Genomic DNA, 26061 nt, shown 5'->3' with positions numbered 1-26061 from the left:
TCCTGATATGCCTCCAGGGTGACAGTCCAGCTCATGATTTCTGTGTCTTCGTCAAATCATCAATAACATTTTGGTCAGATAAACAAAAAAAAAGCATAGTTCAAATAGCTAGCTAGTGGGAAGCAGCCGCATAGCACAGGGAGATCCGCTTGGTGCTCTGTGACCACCTAGAGGGGTGGGATAGGGAGGGTGGGAGGGAGGGAGACACAAGAGGGAGGAGATACGGGGATATATGTATATGTATGGCTGATTTACTTTGTTATACAGCAGAAACTAACACACCACTGTAAAGCAATTATACTCCAATGAAGATGTGAAATTAAAAAAAAAAATTAAAGCAGAAAGGCAGAGAAAGACAGCAACTGAATCTCCTGACATGAGACAAAAAAGGCGGCCGTTTGGGGTGGTACATGGTGGTTGCCTTCCCCTTTTCATCTGTACTTTGTTGTCCTGTTTCTTCCCACTCCCTTCCTTCCTCCCTCAAAGAAGTCTGGTAAGAGCTAAAGCTTTTAAACCTAAAAACCCACCAATGTACCATCTCAAAGTAAGATCTAATCACTTGCTGGAGCTTCTTTTTTGACTAGTTTTTTCAATCTGTCATATGGCTTTTTATTTCACTTAAATATACTTGTAACTGGTTGACTAGGATGTTGAACATGACTGTAATTGAGTTAACAAGCAATCATAAAAAATGGGAAGTCCGCCTTAATTATTAGCCAAATGCAAAAGCCACAGGTAGTGCAAATCCAGTCATTAAAGTTTAAAAGGCATTCTCATACTATCCTCTGTGCTTTTCTCTTGATCCATTCACACCGTCTTCCACTTTGTCCCAAATGTTTTTACACTACGTTCTAGAACGTTTCATGGACTGTGCCTTTTAAGTCCTGCTTTGACTGAAGCCAGGTTCCCTGAGAACACCACTTCCCTACAGGCCTCTCGGGCTCCAGCACAGCTGTCATACAGCAGGTCTGATGGTAAAGCTGACATCCTCCTGGTCACTGATTCTCTATTCACCCCTGAGGACAAACCAGCATTCCGTCGAGATTCAGACCATTTGGCCATCTCTCCGTCTTCCCCTCCTTCTCACTGTCCACTCGCCTCCCAACTACTCCCCCTACTCACTGAGGATTTTAGCACGTGACTCAGTCTCCACCCCCAGGTCCTATCGTCATCCTAGTCATGTCAGTGTCCCTGGACCTACTGGTCTCCCTACCTCCAGCCTTGCCCTCTCCAATCCATTCTCCCCACTACAGCCAGAGAGATACTAGAAAAATACAAACCTATCATTTCCCCTGCTTCCAGCCCTTCAATGGCTTCCCAACACCCTTAGGTTAAAACCCAATCTGCCTAGTGCAGGTTACCACAACCTTCAAGACCGGGCCGCTGCTCACCTGGGCAGGCTCACCTCTTTCCCTTCCTAGACTCTGCCGTGCCCTCTCGTGCCTTCCACCTCCTGTATTCCCTGTGTTCCCGCTTTAGGTCTCGACCTAGATGTCAGTTCTTCAGGGATGCACATCTATCCCACCCACTAGAAAACCCAGTCCAGATTGGTACATGTGCTCATAAGCACCTTGTATTTGCCCTCATACTGCCCTTATCTCACCGGATGAAAAGTGACTGCTTTCCTCTGTGTCTCCCAGAAGACAGCAGGGCCAGCAGGGCAGGGACCACTCCTGTCTCGTTCCACAGTAAGGTGTTCAGGGAACACTCATCAGATGCATTACTGAAAGCCTGGCTTTCACAAGGAGTGACCTCACTACGCAGTGCTATTGACCCTACTGGAAATCATTCTCAGCTCCTCAATAACAGAAATAAAGGTAATCTCTTTCTTTTTTAACAATGAAAATGGGCAGCCTTTCTATATGAGGTACATATTAGTCTTTGAAGCACAGCCCATATGTCTTCTAACATCTAACACAGTACCTTACACACAGAATGAAATTGAACATTTGTCAGACTTAACACTTAAATTAAACAAGTGTCAGACTTAACAAATTAATGAGCCAGCAAAGCAAAGCATATCAAAATCATGCATCTCCTGGGACAGTATTTATCCCTCATATGTATAGGCATTTTCAAACCAAGATATTTAGGATGTTATGAATTCTGATGACATTCAAAGAAGCTATTCACATTTAGTTACTAACACATTTGGTTTCAAAGTAGTTAACTGATATTTTAGTAACATTTGCCTTCTTCTTTGCACTGACTTCCAACTAGTCACCAAATCTGGTAATTTTTCTTTTGCAACTTCTCTTCATCCCAGGCCTTACCCCTCCCACTGACCCCAAGCCTAGTTTTGGCCCATCAGTGCCCAAGGCGGACTCTACCTGACTTCTGTCTCCACCCCGCCTCATACTACTAAGCTGCCTTCATAGCACCTTCCCAAGACATCTTAATAAAACCAGCCTCAACTCTCCACTATTGGATAAACAAATTTCACAGTCCTTCGCCTAACATTCAAAGCCCTTTACAATCTAATCTCAAACTACTACTCAAAAACGTTTTAATACTGTCATCAAAATGATATATGCACTTAGTGACAAGCAGTAATCCTCTTTCCCACCCTTTCCCACCCAGAGTCAACAAATTCTTAACTCAGTTTCTAACGGTAACCCCTATTACTCTAAGAATATGCTTCGACATTAATTTTGGACCTATTAATTTTGGATATAGCTAATGACTTCTTAATGAACATTTAGCTCATTTACCTCTTCCCTTCCAATATACATCAGATTTTTTTTAGTTCCTCTGTTGGTCATCATTACAACTTTAAGCAACAAACCCATACCTCCTGTTCCATCAACTATAAACATTACCTTCTGACTTTGGGTCCCGAGCCCTTCCTTCAGCTCTCCTCTCAACCCATATTTTCAGAATTCCGATAAACACTGCCTTCGGTCGAACTGTCCCCTAGGCCATCTTTGGGCCACTCAGTGCTCTTTCCCATACTGTTATATTCACTTCTCTCAATCCCATTCCTCCAGGATACAGCTAATGGCTAGACTCCTCTGCCAAGGGGGAGCCTCACTGCCTTTCAGTACATACTGAAAACTCCCTGCCCTGAATTCCTGGGGCAGTTATTAGTTGTTCTATCAACACAGCTACCAATTATATATGCTACGCTATTTTCTTTGCATTTGTATTTAACTTTTCGTGTGTGTAAGGCATGTTTTCCAAACAAGACTCTGAGGTTTCCATCTTAGCATTTCAGAGACTCTAGAAACATGCTTATGGACTAGTACTAATACGAAAGCTTCTTATAAACCTCAAAAAGCTGAGATTCAAATTCTGTCTTAGTTCCCCAGTCTAGAAGATCAAATTACTTCAAGACAGTCACAAAGGCCTGGACTACAACCAAATAAAACATCCAAAGGAAGCATACTTCTAAGTAAACACGTGAACTTCACTAGGGAAGACACTCAAAATTCTTAATCTGCAGAACATCCGAAGTGAACTACAGGGTCACTCAGCCTACCAAAAGAGAGGGAAAAAAAGGCATAGCCATTTAGAAGACATTTCACTAGCTCCTTTGTCTTAATTACACTTAAGCAGCTGGGATTCCTTGATGAAGCTAAGGGCCGCCGAGAAGCCCGGGGAAGCCGAGCTGCAGGGGAGTCCAGCAAGGGACAAGCCTGAGGCAGGACTGGGTTAAGAGCTCGCGACTCCTCCCCGCTCGGGGCCGTCTGCGAAGGAGTGGGAGGGGCAGGGAAGTCTCTAGGACTTTATCTTTCCCCAGCCAGTGGCCACGCGGGAACCGGGGGTGGGGGGCGTCTAGGAAGGGACGAGGTGCTCGGGGCTCGAGTGAAGCCTGGGGGTGGAGGGCTGCGTCCACAGAGGAGCCGAGGACGCTCATCGCCAGGACTGCGCAGGGGCCACCTAGCCGGGCGCCGGGTGGGCGCTGGCCCGATTTCCAGGGCGAGGGGAGTTACCGAGCGGGCAGCTTCGGGCACAGCTAGGTTCCTGGAGTTACCCTAGGGAGAGGGGTGAGAAAGGTCGCGAGGGCCAAGGCTTCTGCGAGGGGCCAAGGCGGTTGCGGAGTAGTTACCCGGGTGCCATTTCAGAGCCAGCTTCCGATAGGCCTTCTTGAGCTCCTCCTCGCTGGCGTCGCGCCGCACCCCCAGCGCCTCGTAGAGACACTCCATCGCCCGGCCGGGCGGGGGGCTCAGGCCGGGGCCCGGGGCGGGACCGGTGCCCGGGCCCGGGCCGAAGTGGTGGTGGTGGCGCTGGTGGTTCTCAGATCCTGTGGCAGGAGCCCGGCGCCCGCACCGGGCCAGCCAGCGAGCGCGGCAGCAGCGACGGCGGCGCGCGGCGGCGAAAGGCGGCGCCGGTTGCGGCACGCGGGAGCGCGGAGGGGGCGTTGCCGGAGGCCGCGGCTCCGCATGGGCTGGGGGAGGACCCTGTCCCGGAAATAGCCGCGCAGGAGGGAGGCGGAGCCGCGGCGGGAGGGAGGCGGGGCCACGGTGGGTGTTATTGTGAGGGACACAGGGGGCAGTCAGAGTGACACCAACTTGACAGCCGACCTGAGAGCTGAGATAGGAGTCTCATGGGATGATATTCTGGAAAACATCTGGTTCTTTAATGTGAGCCCCGCTTTTACAGATGAGGACGACACTCAGGCAAGTGGTTTGCTCAAGCCTCCCCAACCAATCAGTGGCAGGATTCGGTTGGATCGGATCCAGGTTTTTTAACTCTTTTCAGGTGTCTTCGGTTACCACTTAATGAGATCTCTAATATTGCTTGTCCTGACCAATGTGCATGAGAAATAAGAGTAAATGACTTAAACTGAAACAATTTAAGAGGGGAGCATCAACACGTTTTGAAGTAACATAGTACTAAATGTTTTACCACCAATGTGAATGAAATTGTGCTGATCCACCCATCCATCACTCTTTAATCCTAACTTTCTGGCCTCTGAACCTACATTTCCAAGATTGGTTTACTTTAAGAATGAAGTTAAGGGAATTCCCTGACAGTCCAGTGGTTAGGACATGGCGCTTTCACTGCCAAGGGCCCGGGTTCCATCCTGGTCAGGGGAACTAAGATCCCACAAGACCAGCGGGCCGCCAAAAAAAAAAGAAAAGAAAAAAGTGCAGTCAAGAAATAGTATTTAACCAATAGGTTTTGGTTGATCTAACTGATACACTGTATTATGGGATGTAAGATCTGAACAACGGTTCCAAGCAAGCAATTTGATAAGATGTCAAAATACTATCCTAATTGTCGTTAAAATGCCTCAGTATAGGACTTCCCTGGTGGCACAGTAGTTAAAGAGTCCTCCTGCCAATGCAGAGGACACGGGTTCGAGCCCTGATCCGGGAAGATCCCACATGCTGCGGAACAACTAAGCCCGTGCGCCACAACTAGTGAGCCTGCACTCCAGAGCCTGTGCTCTGCAACAGAGAAGCCACCGCAATGAGAAGCCCACGCACCACAATGAAGAGTAGCCCCCGCTCATTGGAACTAGAGAAAGCCCACACACAGCAACAAAGACCCAACACAGCCAAAAATAAATAAAGTTTTTTAAATGCCTCAGTACACCATAATATTTCACTGTAATGTGGAATGTTTACATATATCAGTTGTTAGATGTAGGTTGTCTTTGTCAACCACGTACGGTTAGAGAGAAGGGTTGGCTCTGTTGCTAACAAATATCTATTGTACAGGGTTGGGTATCCAAAGTTTAGGAAGCTGTCCCTTTCTTCCCTAATACCCTGCCCCCTGCACAATCAAAACCAACCAACTCTAAACCTCATCAAGTTTCTAGGCACAACACTGTCCAACGCACTACTCAAAATTCATACTTGCCTCTTTTCCAAAGAAGGAAGATACTATATGGTCTTGGATTGTAAATTGGTAATAGGTAGGGATTGAGAAGTTTGAGTGCAATGAAAAACAGGACCTTTCCCCATCTGAGAATGGAATTAGGCAAGGGGGGGTTGGACAAAAAATGAAAAAACAAAGTACTTTTTTCTTCCTCCAACTCCATCTGGTTTTGCTACCTCTTTTTTTCCTCCTGAGGGAAAAAGGGATCTATTTTTACTTATAACATTGTATCAAACTTTAAAGGCAATTACACTGCATATAAATTTCAGTCTAAAGATGATCTTCATTAAACAGGCTGACTTCTCAATGAACATGGACTTGGGAGATGAGGAATTCTCATTCAAATGAGTTATCCATATAAATGATTACGAAAGGGAAATATACAGCTAATTTTCAGCCTATATTCTATCGCTTAAATAATGGCCTTTTTTCCCCTGCACTTAACCAGATTTGCCTTTCATTAGCCACATACAAGTATTGAATATTTCAAGTGAACCTCTGACTTACTTAAATTTCAAGGTTAGTAGCTTAACTTAGACCATTTCAAGATAAAGTAGCCTAATTATACACTCAAGAAGGCCTTTCTTAGCAGAAAATTAGGAAAAAGTGAAATGGAAAAACTGATCATTCTACCTACACAGATCTAAAATAAAGACAAAATCAAAACCCAAGTGACAAACTAGGAAAGATGCCTAGAAAAACCTCAGTATATAAAAGAGCCCTTACAAATTCATGTAACTACCACACAAAAGACTAGTCACAAAAGAAAACCCAGTACATAGCCAAAAAACAGTATTCATTTTTTACCTATCAAATTGACAAAGATTATCTCAGCAAGGGTGTAAGGAAATGAACACTAACCTCTGGTGAGGTACAATATTTACGGGAACAGGTTCATAATTTTTGACCAGAGTTCTACTTATAGGAAACCACAAATATTGTAAAAACTATCTATAGAAAGTTTGCTGCAAGCATCTATACCAGAAAAAGATAAAAGTGAAATACGCAAATATCCAACAAGGGACTGCTTAGATAGCTGTGACAGAGTGGAGTACTATGGAATTACTAATCACGCTGCAGAAAGACAGGAGAAAATGATTAGCATGAAATTAGTGGGTGACAAAACACCACATGCATGACCCCTATCCCTGGCCACTTGCACTCAGAATCTTGTCTTTCCATTACTAATCGACTTCCAGGGTGGTAAGCCCAGTGCTCTTTACTTCAAGTAAAGTTCTTTCGTAACAGGAGAAATTCAAATCTTCTGGTGCCCTCTTAACAACTGTCCTGTTTTTCTTCCTTTTACTGTTAATTTGATAAGTAATTTACAGGCACTGCTTCTAAATTAAATTTGTAATCTACAAAAAGCTTTCAACACATATATTAACTCATTTGATTTGCAAAACTTAAGGTTTTTTTTGTTTGTTTTGTTTTGTTTTTGCAGTACGCGGGCCTCTCACCGTTGTGGCCTCTCCCGTTGCGGAGCACAGGCTCTGGACGCGCAGGCTCAGCGGCCATGGTTCACGGGCCCAGCCGCTCCGCGGCATGTGGGATCTTCCCGGACCGGGGCACGAACCCGTGTCCCCTGCATCGGCAGGCGGACTCTCAACCACTGCGCCACCAGGGAAGCCCAAAACCTAAGTATTTTTAGCATACCTTTTCAAGGTAAGAAAACAAGATGAGAGGTTGGCTTTTCTGGGGCCTCACTGATTTGTGACTCAGGGACTCAAACCTCAGTAAGATGCTTTCCCTTCTAGCAGTCTACCCCAACTTTACCACCTGAAAGTATGCTCTCCAAGTGCCTAATGCTGTTTTACATGTAATAATGATCCGATAAATGTTTGAATTTCAGCTTTGCTAAACTCAAAATTTTAATCCAAGAGAGCAGGCCTAAACCTTAAGTGTGCTAAGTTTTTAATAATACAAACAAGCTTTGAAAAGAAAAACAGAAATTAAGTGAAGAGTTCTGGTGATCTTTTATTTAGAAAAACATAGGACCCGACCCCCCGAAGCCACAAAATCTTAATTTTTCTCTTTTAAATGTCACACTAATTAGATATAAGGTCGTCCCGAACAATAAAAGTACTTACACATTGAACATAAAATAAATATAAAACAAATGAGAACAAATTAGTTATCCATTGATTCATTTTGCATTCCCACTGTTCATCTTCTGTTTCATTTTCCTTTGCCTTTTATAAATCCTTTTCTTTCTTGCTTTCAAGTCGACTTTTGGCTCTGGTTTTACCCACTGTATTTCTATCGGCTTTTCCTCAGCTGGTGTAACAAAAACATCTGCAGTGGGATCATGGGGAAGAATAGTCTTTGGTTCTTTCTTTCTCAGCTTCTGCACATCTTTCACTTGCTGTTTCTCTCTGTATTTTGCAGCTGTGATGGATCTTATGACACGCCGATGCTAGAAACAAAAAAATATTAAAGGTGCTTTTGAAATAAAAATAAACATTTTATATATGGCAAAGACATTCACTTATGAACCCTACTTCCCTTCACCCTGTGTCATCAAAAAAAAGGCAATTTGTAAGACTGTATGCAGCAAAAACCAAATTCAGTTTCACAGTTAACAGAATAGTTACTTGACAGAATTATTTTGGCCCAAGAGTTCTGGGACATCAAGGACCACTGAACAAAAACAGCTTACCATGTTTGGTGACTGGTAGTGAGGATTTTCATACAAAGTTGGTCCTCCAAAACTTCCCTGGAAAATCTTTATGAGATTTAAGACAAAACGGGGTCCTATTTCTACAAGAGCAGCATCTTCTTCTATGATCTTTAATAAAAAGGAAACATTTCATTTTGGTTTGGATATACTACTCCTAAAACGTATACAGGCTATATCCTCATTACAAATGTGCCTAAAAGAACTGATAACCAATGAAGTTAAGGTGGAAGTGAAACTTGACAAGTGCCAAATCATCGATACTTTCTGAAATACATTACTGGTTACAGATAGTTGTCATAGGAAAATATAAATGTTTTTTCAGCGTGTTTTTAAAATTGAGTCGCTTCAATTTGGTCTGTATCTTGCTTCTCACAATGTGCATCTTCTTGAAAAATTGTGGTTAAATGAATATTTAAAACTGCAACCATGGGCTTCCCTGGTGGCGCAGTGGTTGTGAGTCCGCCTGCTGATGCAGGGGACACGGGTTCGTGCCCCAGTCCGGGAAGATCCCACGTGCCGCGGAGCGGCTGGGCCCGTGAGCCATGGCCGCTGAGCCTGCACGTCCGGAGCCTGTGCTCCGCAACAGGAAAGGCCACAGCAATGAGACGCCCGCGGACCGCAATCAATCAATCAATCAATCAATAATAAATAAATAAATAAATAAAAACTGCAACCATGATAACAAAATGGATTAAAGCACCCTATGGGGCACCCTTTCAAAATTTAAATCAACCCCTAAATTGTTTTTATAAATTTAATTCAAATTAGATTAAAAGGCAGATAAAAAGACATTGGCAAAATTTATTTTTGAATGGTTACTGACTGTGGAATTAAGAGACAACTTCTGAACTACAAATATTACTATAGTTGGTTAAGGTATGCCTGCCCTCAGGGGTTAAGAAGGGGATATGTTTAACTCACACTGCAAAGTATCCAATATAACAACAACGTGCAGGAAAGAGCCCAGTTTACTTCATAAGCTGTCTGAAATTTTGCCTTGCTGCTCTCTTCCACCTCTCCACAGATTTCCAGAATCACCTCTCTCCTCCTGGATGAATCACTGTATGACTGACTCATCTAATAGTTCTCATTGAATGCTTCCTACAGGGGTTATGTTTTTCAAAGTCTTAAACCCCACCTCACCCCTGGTAGATTCTAACCTCTTGGAACAGAAACTTATATTTTACTCAATATATAGTGGCTTGTTAGAAAATCCATACACCATATTAGCTGATAGCCATGAACCTAAGTTATGAGATAAAGGTTATTTACTACAAGTCTGTGGGGAAAAGAAAGCGACGGAAAAGAAAAGAATTGAATTTATCATTTGCATTTTCCATGTCTATAAAAGCAATATATCCTAATTTATTTCAAAGTATAATTAAAAGTTAATTAAAGCTAACCTGAAAGTTCCGAAACCATATCCTATTATCCAAAATAGTGAACGTAAACACATGGTCCACAAATGGTTGACTTTTGGGATGATACCGTGGTGTACTAAAGATCTAGTGGGAAAAAGGACACATTAGTTCCGTATTCTATGACATACCATCTGTGCTTTAGATAGCTAAATTAAAAGGAAGACACTCATTTATAATATTTCACTAAAAATAGTTTCTAGTAAAGATATTTACCTGAATTAAGAGTTCTTTTAACAAAGCAAAATGTGGTAATTCATCAAAAGCCTATAAAAATAGAGTGAACATATTACTTGACAACATTAGTTTCGTTTAAAATTGTTTGTGTTTTTATATTAACTAAATTGAATTATACAACTCTATCCACCAAAAAGCAACCACGCACAGTAAGAAAATTAGACCTCATACACTAAATGAGAAACTTACAGGATCAAAAGACAAGAGGGGCCGAGAACCTTTCAAACAGTTTCCAGTCATCTTTAGCTCAGCTAGGGTATGAACTAGAAAAATTACAACAGCAACAAAAATAGTTATAACTCTGGCATGATTATCCCAAAAGATTATTTTCAATTTTCTCACAAAAACTTTTAAATTGAGTCAACTTACTATTTTGAACAAGGAATTTAGCAGACGGTCCATGAGGTGAATTTGAAAGCCTAAAAAATATAAAAGCTTTTTCAACTAATTAAAATTTAGAACGTAGTAAAAGCTTACTACCAATTCAGTTTAGGAGACACCATAATGTGCTAATAATATTCACATATTCTCTAATCTTATTTAATACATTCTCTTACCACATATAGAGATCTTGTTTTTTCTTAGCTTCAAAATAGATACATTTATTGCAGTTTTTCATTTCACAAACCTGAAAGGAGCAAAGTATAGAAAAATGAAGTGGATAATAAAAATAAGATCTAAAGCAATTCAATGCAATGAATATTTAGATGCCTTCAAAAATACTTAAGCAGGTTAATAGGCTACAAAGGTCTAAATCAAGGTAAATTTATTCAGGGAAACGTTTAAGGTTCCTCTTAGGTGTTCTGTCCAGGGTAAACTGTGCTCTGCCCACCTCTTTGGTGGAAGGAGCTACTCTTTCTGGCCTAGCATTTTTACTGGCCTCCCCTGGGGAACCTCTTGTTCTGACCATGGTCCTGTGTACAAACTACAAAGATTTAAAACAAATGCCCCAGGGATAAAGCACATTACAATTAGCCTCACCAACTGTAGAAAAATACAGTCCTTACAGAACCAAAAACATCCTTTATAATGGTTACTTTGATTTTTAACTCTTTAGCTTTTTGATTTTAAGCTCAAGAAATCTGTTTTTTCTTCCTCATCTGTACTACCATTTCTGTGATTTGGTTCTGTAAACTCACTAAGGAGCTGGTGAAAGGCAAGTATACAAAACCCATTTCAAGTTGAATTAAACTTCAACATCTTAAAGATTTACAAAGTCACAATTGAGAAATACACAAAAGGAATGAAGTCCTATATTATTGTAGTGTTCAAAAACTAATACATATACACTACCTGAGGTTTAAGAATTCTTTAGTCCAATGCTTTTGTTCCTTACTGGTCTTTCAATAAACACAACTACACACTAAGTTGTGAGCTTTAGTTGCTGGCAACCTATATCCTGTTTATTTCTCCTACCTTCACTTGAAATTATACTACTTGTTTACGGCCTGTCTCCCCCATTAGAATGTAAGCTCCATGATGACAGGGGCATTTTTAAAAACACTGTTTCTATAGAATAATGCCATGATAGAGCAGCACTTCAAACATTTGTGCTAAATAAATAACGCCTTTCTAATAGCTAAAGAGAATTAACTTAAAACAATTCTTCTAAGTTTTAAAAGAAAATCTGCTCTAAAAACCCAAGTTTAGTCTTCAACAATATTTTGAAAATTTAACATATTACTAGTTTGTAATATCTCAAGAGCAAATATCACATGCACCACTTTTAAAACTGGCAAAATACTTTTCAATGAGTTTTAAAAAATATTTAATGGGCTTTTTATTTTATTTACGTTGATAATTTTTATGAGTACCTACTATGAATTTAGCACTACTGTACTAGACATAATGAGAAAAAAAAGAATGAGATAATCCTTGTCCTCAGGAAATTTCAGTATGCTTGTTGAGAGAAGACAAATATAAGAATGATCAAGAAATAATATATACTGAAGCACTAAACTGTGTGAAATAGACAACGAGTACTATAAAAATTTAAAAGGCAGATAATTAAAGTTCATAAAATTTGCGTATCTTATACAAAACTTAAACGTCACTGAATGACTTATTTTTTAAATGAACTATTTCTAGTGTTCCAAATATTGTGTTCCTAAATACAATGTTGCTAGAATATTTTACTTTAATTAAAATTAACTAAAATTACCTCATTAATCACAAATAACTTATCTTTACGATCCATTTTAGTATCTATAAAAAGAAAAAAAGGTAAGTAAACAAAAAATTTCAAAGCTACTTCAATCAAGTCACACATACTTTCTAGGAAATCAAATATTAAGTATTTTTATAATCTTCAGTTTAAATGAGATTTTATTAATCTTCAAAATAATTAGATCTGAAAACACATGACCTCTTTAAAAATCTTGTTCTTTAGAAATGTAAACATGAGTGATTAAAAATAGTCCTCAAGAATTATAAAGCTCTAAGCAGTGTCTCTTACCTGTGTACAGACATACCTCAGAGATGCTGCCGGTTCAGTTCCAGACTACCGTAACAAAGCGAGTATCGCAATAAAGTGAGTCACACAAATTTTTTTGGTTTCCCAGTGCATATAAATGTTACGTTTATACTATACTGTAGTCTGTTAAGTATACAATAGCATTATGTCTAAAAAAACAATGTACATACCTTAATTTAAAAATATTTTAGTGCTAAAAAATGCTAACAATGAAAAAGTTTGAAATATTGCAAGAATTACCAAAATGTGACACAGACACAAAGTGAGCAAATAAATGCCACTGAAAAAATGGCACCAAGAAACTCGCTCGACGCAGGGTTGCCACAAACCTTCAAATAGGGGAAAAAATTGCAATAAAGCGAAGCGCAATAAAAAGAGGTATGCCTGAATTCTATGAATCCCTTTCAAAAATGGGAAAATTCTCACAAACCACATTTAGAGCTCATAAATTAAAATTCTCTCATTAGTTTCAGAGTCCTGAAGATTAACAGCAGACCTCAGTTTGAGAAACACTGAAGAACTAAAGAACGAAGTTATTACCTAGAATTAAAATCAAAAGCACCTCCCAACACAGGCACAAAAACACCTGCATGAGGGCGCTGTCACAGTTATAAAGCCCAAACTAGGTGTTCTTCACTTGCCTGTAAGATACCCCATTACTAAAAAGAAAAGCTTGGCACTTAGGACCAGACTGAGTCCCAACTTGAAGGTGCTTGAAATCCTACTCCTGGCGCATCAAGGTTTTTAATAAAAAGTTTTTTTAAATACAGAAAGCAATACATGGCAGTCCCAAATCATTTAGAAGGACAAACCAGCTTATGACCTCTGAGAACATTACACTGAACGCATTCCTGGACCTTTAAGAAATGTTTTGCTAGTTGGGATATCTGTTTAAGAAAGTGAAGAGAATGTTTAATGAATTTTGCAAAGAATTTCTAACAAAATATTAATTGGAAAAATCTTGGCACTGAACATACACTTCTGAGAAGTCATGGTTCTTTACCTGACATGGTGAACGAACAAAGTGTGACTCGAAGTGAAAACATATAAACAGGCAAGTTTACAAATACAAAATTTTAAAGTATATGATATAAAGGTACCTGCTTTAGAATGAGGCATCAACATTCTCAAGTCTTGCATTAAATGTCTTGTTCTGAAATTTATTCCTCTAGAAGAAAAGATGAGAATCCGTTCCTTATTTTTCCACTTGCCCTAAAGAAAAAAAGTGAGATGAATTTTAACATTTCATAGTGAGTCTATCTTGTTTGTTTACAGATTAAGCATCCAAGCAGCAAGCCAAACAATCCTGACCTTAATCTTTTTTTTTTTTTTTTTTTTCTTTTTGCGGTATGTGGGCCTCTCACTGTTGTGGCCTCTCCCGTTGCGGAGCACAGGCTCCGGATGCACAGGCCCAGCGGCCATGGCTCACGGGCCCAGCCGCTCCGCGGCATATGGGATCCTCCCAGACCGGGGCACGAACCCGTATCCCCTGCATCGGCAGGCGGACTCTCAACCACTGCGCCACCAGGGAGGCCCCTGACCTTAATCTTTAATCCAATATCTCTGTAGCACTCATTGACCCCAGCTGCTACCCAGAAATCTCCTTGGCTTCCCTTTTTGTTTTTTTTTCTTCAATCTCTCCAATTCCTCCTCCTGACTCGAAAGATTCTTTCTTAGCCCTCTTTTTTATTTCTGATCTCTCCAAGACAGAGTTCTCACAATCATTCTCACAGCTTTGACTGTCAACTAACTCTACAGAAAGGTAAGGAACTCTGTCTATTGCTAGCCCTAATAATCCAAGTATTTGGCTTACCTCAAATTCAATTCTAGAATACCAACCCTTAAAATCCGGTAAATTTCCTTGCTATTTATTTTTCTGATGATGTCACCATCATTTCAGTCCCCCACGCTTTGACTCTTCTGTTTGCCCTTGTTCTCTCATATCATAAGCACTAGTAAATGCTATCAATCTCTCTTTGCAACAGCTTAGTCCTCTCCTAGTGATACTGCCTTCAAGCTTCATATTCTTAATCTCATATCAATTGCACATCTTCTAAATGCTGGTCTTTCCAGCCAGAAGCTCCTCCAACAGACAAGGCAGACTACCGCCTACATGCTCCAATCACATCTTTACCTTCCAGGGTTTTCTAAACAAAGTCCAAAATGACACAGCTTTAACACTGGGTTCTAAAATACATCTATATTTCTACCTCACTATTGCCCCAAATAAACCCTACACTTTAGCCAATTTGGCTGTACTTTTTAAACTGTCAGCATTTCGTCCACTTCAACACCTTTGATTAGTTTTTTTCTCTCTCTCGCTCTCTCCCTCTTATATTGTTCCCTCTCGTTTTTGAATATCAGAATTTTGCCCTTACCTTGGGATCCAGCTCAAAGGCTAAATCCTTCATGATCCCTTACCTGGTTATCCTAAAGTAATCTTTATCTCTTGCACTTCAGAAATATTTTTTATATTGTGACTCAGATCATTGCTACTATCATATTTCTTTCTAGCTCTTAAAGGGAAGAGTGAGAACGCGAACATTTACAGAAAATCTACAAGAAGTCCAGCTTATTCTTCACAAACAGTAAATCACATTTCCTTGCTCTTAATTTGCAGGTGAGCAAAGAGTTCAAAACGTCCCTGATAATTAATACCAGAGCTAGAAGTCAAGCTCAGCTTTCATTACTAAAAGCTAACTCCTTTCCCAGTGCTTGCCACTCCACCACAAAGGGTCACTGATCTATCACTCACTACGTGGTAGACAAGAGGTTTACGCTTGGGAGCGGGGGGAGACAGAAATTAATAAATCAAACACAATTCTTGTCTCCACAGTATCTGATCTAGCTTACAGAGCTCTCAGTTGACTGAAAGTTAAGTCCAACAACTTGTGTTCGCCTTCTTTTGAATAAAAACCATCAACTCATATGAGTTCTTAGTTTTCTTCTAAACTCCAACATGTTAGAAGGAAGTGGTCATGTTCTAGTTTTGCAATCCCAAAGCAGGGGAAACCTAACAGCTTACGTGCCTGGCACGTTAAAACTCTGTTGAATATACGTAAAGGTCATACTATCTACTCCAGTTTTCGTTACCCCTTGAGAGTTAAAGATCAAACAAGTCAAAATCATAGTCCCAAAGAAGAGCAACTTTTTTTTTTTTTTTCGGTACGCGGGCCTCTCACTGTTGTGGCCTCTCCCGTTGCGGAGCACAGGCTCTGGACGCGCAGGCTCAGCGGCCATGGCTCACGGGCCCAGCCGCTCCGCGGCATATGGGATCCTCCCAGACCGGGGCACGAACCCGTATCCCCTGCATCGGCAGGCGGACTCTCAACCACTGCGCCACCAGGGAGGCCCAAGAAGAGCAACTTTTAAACGACCGCATAACAAGCTTCAGGATCCCTAACTGACCGCAGCTCATTATGGCAGAATGTGGAATTCTGGAAGGGATTCACTGGAATTCATCACTGGAAGGGATATACTCGAGAGCGAGAAACAACTTTAGGGAAAAAGTACTATCCTCCAACGACAACAAAAACTGGAGTAACTGGAAGACCAAACACTGTAACTGAGTCCCCGTAAGTCGCTTCCTGTGAGCCGGGTAAGAGCTCAGAAGTCCGCCCTGTTGCTCAGCCCGCAGCCTCCAAGACTGCGGCCACGTGCACGAGAGTTAAATGTAAACGCTGTAGGGAGTCCCGCCGGGAGACATGGGACCGAGCTCCCGAAACACCCGTGCAACTCGGAAACCCGCAGAGCCATCAGGTGGTAAGCAGCTCCAACGAAGGCGCGTGAAGCCACGGCCGTAGAGCCTCCTCTAACCTTGCAAACCGGGCCTGGAATACGATCTCTCTCTTCCTCCTCCGCCTCCTCTGCTACGTCGCTCGGCTTAGCAGGCGTCTTAGCATCTTTTTCGTTTCTTTTTAGCTTTTTCGCCTGAAACGCCGGGCCTCCACGCCGTTTCCTCTTGGCCACCGCCATCTTACTCTCCGCCTTCACTCTAGGCCTTCCTTCCGGCTCAGCCGCTCGCTCCGCTTTCCCATCTCTATGGTCCCGGGGCTCGGGCTCGGCAGTCCTCCTCCTGCTCTATGGTGCCTCTTTCCCGTCTCTGTGGTACGGCTCGGTCTCGGCTGCCCTCCTCCTGCTCTATGGTGCCTCTTTCCCGTCTCTGTGGTACGGCTCGCTCGGCTCTCTAGGCCTCGTCTATCTCTATGGTGACGGTGGCCGAGCTGGTCGGCCCATCTGAAAAGAGTGGCGGGAGACGCTCCACTTCCCCAGTGTTCCGGGAGCTGCGTCCTGTCCCGGCGCAAAGGTAAGGTTTGGGTGCTCGGGATCCCGAGACTAGTAAGCGGGTGCCGTGGGCTGGTGAGCCGCCCTGTCTAGGACTCTTCGAGGACCTTCCGAGGACTCAAGGCCGCCCCTCTATCGCCTGTTCTGTTAGGAGTAAGGTTGGAGGTGCGGGACACCTCAAAACCGATCCTGGGGATACGTAGCCCCAGTTTGGTTGAAGCTGGCCCCGAATGACCGTGTTAGTTGGCCTATTTTTATCTTTCTTAACTTTTCGTGTGTTACTGTCTCCTTAGTAAGGACGACGAAACCGTAGCTTACAGACAGTAATTTCCCCCCAAGTTAGAGACAGTTAAGTGGCAGAGAGGTGGGGTTCAGTCCCTGCTCCGCCGAGTCCAACGTCTAGACATCTTGCACTCGGCTCAGCGCCCGTTGAAATCGCGGGCCTCGTCAGCACTGACGCGGAGTTTTATCTGTCGCATCTCATCAGGTGTTTCGTGACCCCGCGGGAGCGGGTGTTGGCACCTGGAACATCCCTCGGGGCCGAATGCGCCGTGGACAATGCCCCTCCTAACCCAGCAGATCCCAGATGAGAATGATTACAGCTTAGTGGCTAGCCTTGACAACGTCAGAAATCTCTCCACTGTCTTGAAGGCCATTCATTTCCGAGAACATGCCACGTGTTTCGCTACTAAAAATGGAATCAAGGTTACAGTGGAAAACGCAAAGTGTGTACAAGCAAATGCTTTTATTCAGGTATGGAAGTAGGCACCTTTAAGCCTGTGACATATGATATTCTTCACCCAGCTCAGTGAATTCCGAGAGTCTTAATAGACATCATTTAAGTTAGAGAACAAAATATCATTATTTGAATTATTTTTCTCTTCTGGTAACAAATTCTTTCCCCATCGTGTTTTACAGAGATAATGGTTAATAATAATAATGTGTAAAATATATTAAGCTAAACTATAGGCGAGCACTTTTCTGAGTGTTTTATGTTGCCAACTGTCCTGCAGCTGGCAAGTGGCATAGTTGGGATGAGAACCCAGAACATTTGTTTCCATAGTATATGCTCTTTTGCACTACCTTCCTATTATTAATTTTTTTCCTTGTAGTGGTAATAATCTATTTGTTCTTACAAAGTAATATTTGTATGGTTCAGATAGGATTTCAGATTTAATTCAGCATTTTTTTAGAACACCTAAGTGCACATTATGACCTCAGGTACAGAGGGATAAATAAGACATGGTTCCTGTCCTCAAAAGAAATTGAAAACCAGTATGACTCATGCGGTATCTAATTGGCTGTTTTCCAAATGACCTTCGCCGAACTGATGGGCACAAAATGGAGACAAGGGAGAGTCATGTGGAGGATAGTTTAGCTCCAAGAAGCTAGATGAAGGACCTTTCATAAAGTTTCTCACGGTACTGAAATCAGTTACACTTTCAACTGTTGAGTAGCAGTATTCTAATGGATCACAATTGAAAAAGTTTAAGATGTTTTGATTGATAATCAGAAATTATTTTCATGGGGTTAGCACAATATTGTTATTTTAAAAACATATAAAGTGAAATCTAGAACCTTATATGTGAGTTCTCATTCTTTAATATATATACATTTTCACATTTACTTTTTTTCATAGGCTGGAATATTTCAAGAGTTTAGAGTTCAAGAAGAGTCTGTTACTTTTCGAATTAATTTAACCATCCTTTTAGACTGTTTATCTATTTTTGGATCAAGCCCTATGCCAGGTGAACTATTTTATTATCATTATAACATAAAAGCATTATATAGAATGGTTAGAAAAATACAGGCAAAGTTATTAGAATATAAGTAATATAAACATTTGTTTAGAAAATTAACTGCCAATTTATTTTTCATTTGCCACAATCATGGATTCTGATTTTTCACAGTGTTAATAGAAAGTGTGCTTACGGTTCTTTTCATATTTGCAAAAGTATTTACATTCATCTTTTTTTTTAATTTATGAAGATTTTAGGATTTTAAATTTGAACTAATCAAAAGAAGACTTTGAACATGTCTTAAATATCTTTAACATTGAGAAATATGTTTTAATTGCTTTTTTCTAACTTGTCTAGAATTACAGTTAGTGGCAGAATAGATACCAATTGTCCTGACTCCCAGTTTACTGTGTTCAAAATTTGTTTGCTTTTTTTCTTTAATCTCTATTTATACATTATGTTTATTTTCTTAAATGCTTTCCTTTAAAATATTTATATATTTTTAGGAATAGTGAATTTGGTTGCTCTAGATATAAAACAACAAGGAATCCCTAGAAGAATGATTTTTTATTTCATAGGAAAGGAATCTGGATATTTGCTAGGGAAAATTCAGTTATGGTCTTCTAGAAAATATATTTTGATTTTGTAATGACAATTCCATTATTATTGGAACTGGTTAAAATTATATTTTCTAATGCAGTGTTCCCCAGCTAGTTTTCCATAAAAGCATCTGCCTTCCCCCATTCCTCACTGTGGTTCTCCACCCAGTAAGGAAGAGGAACTGGAGTGTCCTGTCATATTCCTCCTTCTCTCTAGTGGTTTGCAGAGGTAAAACCCTAACCACCAGTAACCATCCTTTTTCTCCCAATTAGACCTTAAAATTTGAGGAAATGTAAAGACTATCTCCCAAAAGAAAAGGTTGGAAGGGTCCTTATAACAGTGAATACACTGATGTTATAGTAAAACAATATCAAAGCAATCCATCGTTGCACAAATTGAACGTTCACTAATAGCATAGCCTGTTCCACAACAGTTATTACATGAAGTATTGGACCATATAGATTCTCCATCCTGAAGTTGTATATATATAATCAGCTAACTATTTCTGAGGTGTTTTTTGGCAACCTGGAAAACGATTTCAAAGAGTTCCATTACATTTTGTTCCCAATTTTTTACAGTTATTTTTGGAATTGTCTACAGACAGCTATCATCAGGGAAGATGTGATCCCTTCTTATAAGGATATACATACATATATGCTAGAAATGGACAGGATAAGATATTCTTGAGGAGTTTTAGGCATCATTTGAGGAGAAGCTGAACCCAGAGGTAAAAAGCTAAGCCCCAAGTATGATTTGTTTCCATTGCAGGGACTTTAACTGCACTTAGGATGTGTTACCAAGGTTATGGTTACCCTTTGATGCTGTTTCTGGAAGAAGGAGGCGTGGTGACAGTCTGTAAAATCAATACTCAGGAGCCCGAGGAGACTCTGGATTTTGATTTCTGCAGCACCAATGTCATTAATAAAATTATTCTGCAGTCAGAGGGACTCCGTGAAGCGTTTTCCGAATTGGATATGACAAGTGAGGTCCTACAGATCACGATGTCTCCAGATAAACCGTATTTCAGGTACTTGAAAGCAGTACAGTGATAGTTAATGTAGTTTACTCCATCTCCCTACTTACACATTTGCTTAGGATGCAGAATTTTTATTATCCAGGTTACTAGAATTTTCAGAACTTCAGAGAGCTTTTACTCTTACTTCATACTTTTTTAGGTCAGGACACTAGGAAGACCCAGAAAGATGAACTCACTATTTAAAGCTTCATAGGTAGTGTTGGTTTCTAGAAGAGTAGCCCAGTCTCCTAGTTCATAACCTAGTGGTCCTTTCATTGTTGTACTACTTAACTGTTGGAGATAGGTTGCATTGTGAGGAAAATTGGGCTTAAACTTTTGGAAAAGGTGTTTGTAGTATACGGCATCTCTTTTTCTTTCATTTCAAGTTAGTACAGGATGCAAAAGGAAATAGGTGTTTTCCATACATGGTTCATTCACTCTAAGTATCTATTGATCACCTACTGTGTGCACATTTGCCTTATTAAGCACTACAGGAAGGAACAGCTTAAAATCAAGGTGACAAGGATATATGTGAAACAGCTCAGAGGGAACAAAATTACATGCCATTAAGTTCCAAAGTAGTATACATAAATACTTAGGGAACCAGCACTTAGGCAGGAATGGTAGAGGTGAGCTTCCTAAGAGAGGGCAATTTTCATCAGGAATACAGTGTCAAAAACTATCAAGCTGCTTCTCATGTTTTGACCCAACAGATTATGAAATGGCAAAACTCTTTTCATGATTAGAATCAATTTAGAGAGAGAATTTAAATGTCTTCTCTTTTGAAATATTTCAGAATATTAAAGAGTAAAGGAGTTAAATACATATAGTATGAGAGGTGTCATTGTTCTTTTTGTATCTACTTTAGAAGAACTGCAGGCCTTTCTCATAGGTTAGGCAGTTAAAAATTTGGCTCAAGATTGGTTAAAATGTTAAATCAAAATGGAAATCAGTGGAACCCTACTTAAGCAGTGATATGAATTAAAATTCCAGGCACTTAAACAGTATTCCAGAGGCTCCCCATCTAAATGATCTCTCAGCATGAGTAACTAGATGGATCATGATATCTCTCATCTCCCATATAGGAAATTATTTGATGGTGGGGATCTGGAAGTTGAAATATTTTTTTTTGGATACGTTGAACTTGAGGAGCCTGTAACACTAGGGAGTAGTTGGATATATAGATCTAGAGCTCAGGAGATCGGGCTAGACTGGAAATTTAGATTTGGGGGCCACCAGCATGGCTGGGCATGGACAACATAGCTGAGAGAAAGAGGTGATGTTAGACGAGAGAAAAGGTGGATCCTGGGGAAAGCCAGCATCTAGGTCTTTATCACTGTGCTCATATAGTGCTCATCCATCCACATGTTAACCCCAAAGCAAATGATCAATACGTTCATGCAGATTAAGTAAACATATAAACACTCATAAATTGTCTACAAACTGCTGACTTGTAGACAAATCAGCAGTTTGTAGACAAAGAAAAACAAAGAAAACCATAAAACAGCCTGAAGAACAGTCTGGGGTACAGAAAAGCCCTAATTGCTTGGTGGGGCAGTAGAGACAGGGAACAGGACCCCAGGCTTGCAGCCGATGAAGACCAGGGTCTTCTGTCACTCCCCAGCTCTCTCCTGTTATATGGTTCTGATTTCAGGAGGAGGAAAGGACAGTATCAGAGTAGAATTCAGGTAATGAAATGGAGGCAAACCTCTATGGATTCCTTTTGTGACTGGCTTTCTTCAAAGCCATGTATTAGTTGCTAGCTCTCCTGTATTCCCACAGCATCCTACGGGAATCTTTATTATGTAATTGTTATAGTGTCTTGTCAACAAGTGTTTACATACCTGTTTCACTCACCAGAATGAGCTTTCTTAAGGAAGTGTCTTCTTATTTGGATCCTAATGTGGCTTATTGTTGGACCAATGAATAAACGAGTTGCTCATTTTCTACTATAGGTTATCTACTTTTGGGAATGCAGGAAGCTCCCACCTTGACTATCCCAAAGATTCTGATTTGATGGAATCATTTCACTGTAATCAGACCCAGGTCAACAGGTCAGTTCTTAATATAGAGGTTGCCACTGGTGATGAAGCTGAGGTTAAATACCACGTTTCTATTAAATAAATTTTTTAAAACTTTCAATGTGTAGATAAAAGTATAGCATTAAGAAAAATAAATAGTAGGTTGCTGGGTTTACTTGGGGATTTTGGATTGCAATAGTGGATGAAATTTTTAAAATGAAGAGAAAATACTAGCAAATTGGACAAGTATTTGATTTTATTCTTATATTTGCTACTTGGTAGTTCTTGGCTATTTTTTGTCCTTTACTTGGAATTATGAGCACTGCTTTAAGTGTGTCCAAATAACAGCTTTTTATTTATTTTTCTACAGATACAAGATTTCTTTACTGAAACCCTCTACAAAGGCATTAGTCCTATCTTGTAAGGTATCTATTCGAACAGATAACCGAGGGTTCCTCTCATTACAGTATATGATTAGAAATGAAGATGGACAAATATGTTTTGTGGAATATTACTGCTGTCCTAATGAAGAAGTTCCTGAATCTTAGTCTTAAGTATGGCAATCCACTGTACTATTTATGTACACATTCATGATTGGTCATGTTCTCATTCTGAGTGTAGCACTCTTTGTGATTTCTTATTGGATTTTCTAAGGGGAAGAAGCCTGGAAGAGATAGGAGCTAAGTCCCTGCCCCCTAATAGTTGCTGTATATTTTATAAGTAATGTTTTCACGTAGTCACAGATTATCCAATACTGGACTAGCCTGTGGTTCTGTCTTTCGAACTCATGGGAATCGTTATGAGCCAAGATGAGTAAGTTTTATGTTTTATTCTACTTAAGCAGGGCATTCCAAGTGTCTAAAAATTTAAAGTTTGGTGAAGCCATATCTGAAATGTTCTTTTATTTATTTACTGTTAGAAAAAGCAATGGCATACGGGCATCACTCCCTAGTTGGAATTCTGGCTAATCTGTCTTAAAGCAACGGTTCTCAGAGTGTTGTGCCTAGATCACCTGGAAACTTGTCAGTAACTCTGGGGGTGGGCAATCTGTAGTTTAAAAAGCTTCCCCCCAGGAGATTCTGACAAGTGCTCAAGTTTGAGAATCACTGTTTTAAAGGATACTTTTTTAAAAATAGTCTTTAATTGCATCAAAGTGACTGCTTTTAACTGTGATTTCTTCACAAATGTTCTGAAATTTAGGCTTCGTCAAACAAGTCTGAATAATTATATGATTTATTTTCCAAGTGTACATTTTGAAGACATCTGTGAACAGGCTATAAAATAGTCTTAAAAGTTACAGATTTTCATCTTGTTCTGAAAACTGTTCAGTGTAGTAAGTACTTATTAGATACCTTCTGTTTGCCTATAAGAGTTTCTCAATCAAACCAAGGTGTACAAAACCATTTATTAAGTGATTTTATACTTTCTTAGGTAGTTTTCAATGAAATAATTTCGTGGTATGTAGGTTAAGAAAATATAACACTAAATTATCTAACTTGTTTTCTATTAGAAAAAGTATATAACTAAAATGAAGTTTCTGCACCATGTGAAAACAGCTCAGTGTCTCTCAGTGGCCAGGCACTTTTGGCCTTTGGAGAGTGTTTCAGCAAAGCACTTCAGGGAAAAGCTCCTCCAGAACATTATGTAGGCACTGCTTCCAGGCACGTGTACAATTTGTGCAATTCTGGGTGTCTAGTCCAGGGTGAGTACCTGATAACTAATAAATCTTCCAGGCAATCTCAGGGTGCCCAGCTGGTACAAAAGAAGTTGGAGTTTTGTGAAGTATAGTATATGTTTGAGAAGGAAATGATTAAATCTACTAAATGTCCAAATATTTTTTGTCTGGATAAACACAAGATCAAACAAGTCTAAAACATAATTATGAAAATATTTAATCAGTAAACACTTCAAGGACTACAGTTTTCCTTTAAATTTAAAATAGGGCGGTTCTTTTTTTCATTGGCACGTCTAGTACCTAGAACAGTTCCTAGGATGCAATAATATTTGTTAGGTGAAAGAACCTCCACTTTCAGATTATTAGTCACTATTTAATTCCATTATTTCGGTTTGAATTTATTTTGACCTAATGTATTTTTTTCAAGTTGAACCTATAAAGAATTTAAAACATGTATCAACTTAATAAGACTTTTTTGCACATTTAAGACTATTATTTTAGCTGCACGTATCTGGAGTTATTTAGAATTCAGAAACTAATGAATTTAATTCTTTCTAAATCACCCTGACATCAAGGTGTGACTTAATAAAGAATTTTCTTTTTATGCATGCTCTATTTGTCTAGTTTAACTTTGTTCAAGTTCCTATGAAAGACCACTAGGAGGAGCACTTCCTCAGGTAGAGCAGGATGCTTTGGTGACTACAAATTCAGTTCATGTGTCACATATAGAAGACTGTAATCTTATTTTTAAGATTATCTTTGCCTGTTTGAAGTTTATCTCATATTCTTTCCAGTAAAATTGTGCTTACCAGGAATAGGTAGGTAATATTTTTTCCATTTTTTTATTTATTATTTTTTTTGCGGTATGCTGGCCTCTCCCTGTTGTGGCCTCTCCCGTTGCGGAGCACAGGCTCCGGACACGCAGGCTCAACGGCCATGGCTCACGGGCCCAGCCGCTCCGCGGCATGTGGGATCTTCCCAGACCGGGGCACGAACCCGTGTCCCCTGCATCGGCAGGCGGACTCTCAACCACTGCGCCACCAGGGAAGCCCCTATTTTTTCCATTTTTTAATTCGTTTATTCCCTACTTGATGTGTTTCCACCTAGAATGAATGATTCAAAACAATAAAAATAAAATGATTTGTTAAATTCTATTGTTCTAATAAAAATAAGTCTTGTAACATAATCATTTTTACAAGAAGCCACAGAATTTCTGTGGTGCTATCGAGTAGTCCTGCTAAGAATTAGTTACAGTTGCTGAAAGGGCAGCATTTGGCGTTCCCTGTAGCTTAGGGTGAGGGGTTTTCAGAACAGTGTAGACTCCCTTCTCCCCTTCCTGTCTTCACACTGCTGGCCCTTGTCCCCACGTGAAACAAAAGCTGTTGGGTCCTGAGAAATTAGGGAAATTGTATAGGATTTTCTCTTTTCCCAAGTATGTATTAGTAGCGTTTTTATCCACGTGTCAGGCTACGTTCACCCCTGCGCCAGGCAGTTGGCAGTTGTACTGTGGGTTTCTCACTCCAGCAGTGGACAGCTCGTGCTCTAATCAGAAATGCCACAGGCGGCTGTTACAGGTGTTTCTGGCATCCACATCTTAGTCATGGCCAGAAGTTTCGGTAATTAGCAGAGTAAATGTTTGAAGTAGGTTTTCTTTTGGAAATTAATAGCTCATTGATCAGTGTAATAGCTAATAGTAGTGGCTCTCATTGGTAAAACTAGAGGTATTCAGGATATGTGAACTAAATTATTTCAGAGTAGTTCCCCATCCTTGCATGGAAAGGATACAATAATCTAGTGAGGCCTGTGGCCTGTACCCTTAGGCCTGGTGTATAAGGCTTGACCCCCCTAAATGGTCTTACTTCCTGCCATTTTGTCCAAAGATTTCCGGTTGCTTGTTACTGAATGGATTAGGACAATCCCATCTCTGGAATATTGTCAGGTTTGCCCTAAGTGGACCTTTCATGGAAAGTGGTGGGTAAACTGCCGAAACAGAGAAGTAAGGCTTCACTGAGCTTATGAAACAGGTTGCATAAACTTTGCATGCTTGCTAATGAACGTTTATTAAAATTTGTATGTGGGACAGTTGATCTGGG

General features: G+C 40.3%; 3 protein-coding genes across 3 annotated transcripts in view; 1 reads left to right on the top strand and 2 right to left on the bottom strand.

The window, feature by feature from the left end:
* DNAJC21 (DnaJ heat shock protein family (Hsp40) member C21) overlaps positions 1–4320 on the bottom strand; it is a 28330-nt gene extending 24010 nt beyond the window's left edge. Inside the window, exon 1 of the mRNA XM_060091622.1 lies at positions 4049–4320. Coding sequence (XP_059947605.1) covers positions 4049–4145 — 97 coding nt within the window. The 5' untranslated portion in view covers positions 4146–4320. The remainder of the gene's footprint in view (positions 1–4048) is intronic.
* A 3463-nt stretch (positions 4321–7783) lies between these two features.
* Positions 7784–16984, bottom strand: BRIX1 (biogenesis of ribosomes BRX1). The gene is made up of 10 exons (XM_060092792.1): positions 16451–16984; positions 13735–13846; positions 12323–12366; positions 10719–10789; positions 10531–10580; positions 10351–10424; positions 10141–10191; positions 9910–10011; positions 8486–8614; positions 7784–8242 (listed from the first exon to the last, which is right to left on the bottom strand). The coding sequence occupies exons 1-10, from the start codon at positions 16607–16609 to the stop codon at positions 7973–7975; spliced, it is 1062 nt and encodes a 353-aa protein (XP_059948775.1). The 5' UTR covers positions 16610–16984; the 3' UTR covers positions 7784–7972.
* RAD1 (RAD1 checkpoint DNA exonuclease) lies at positions 16573–25076 on the top strand. Its single transcript, XM_060092793.1, has 6 exons — positions 16573–16940; positions 17406–17671; positions 18558–18666; positions 20026–20284; positions 22228–22326; positions 22664–25076. Exons 2-6 carry the CDS (start codon positions 17477–17479, stop codon positions 22839–22841), a joined length of 840 nt encoding a protein of 279 aa, XP_059948776.1. The 5' UTR covers positions 16573–16940; positions 17406–17476; the 3' UTR covers positions 22842–25076.
* Positions 25077–26061: the final 985 nt, after the last annotated feature.

Source organism: Mesoplodon densirostris, chromosome 3 (genome assembly GCF_025265405.1).
Source record: "Mesoplodon densirostris isolate mMesDen1 chromosome 3, mMesDen1 primary haplotype, whole genome shotgun sequence".
Classification (NCBI taxonomy): domain Eukaryota; kingdom Metazoa; phylum Chordata; class Mammalia; order Artiodactyla; family Ziphiidae; genus Mesoplodon; species Mesoplodon densirostris.
The sequence above is the reverse complement of the archived record's forward strand: the minus strand, read 5'-3'. Positions and strand labels throughout refer to the sequence as shown.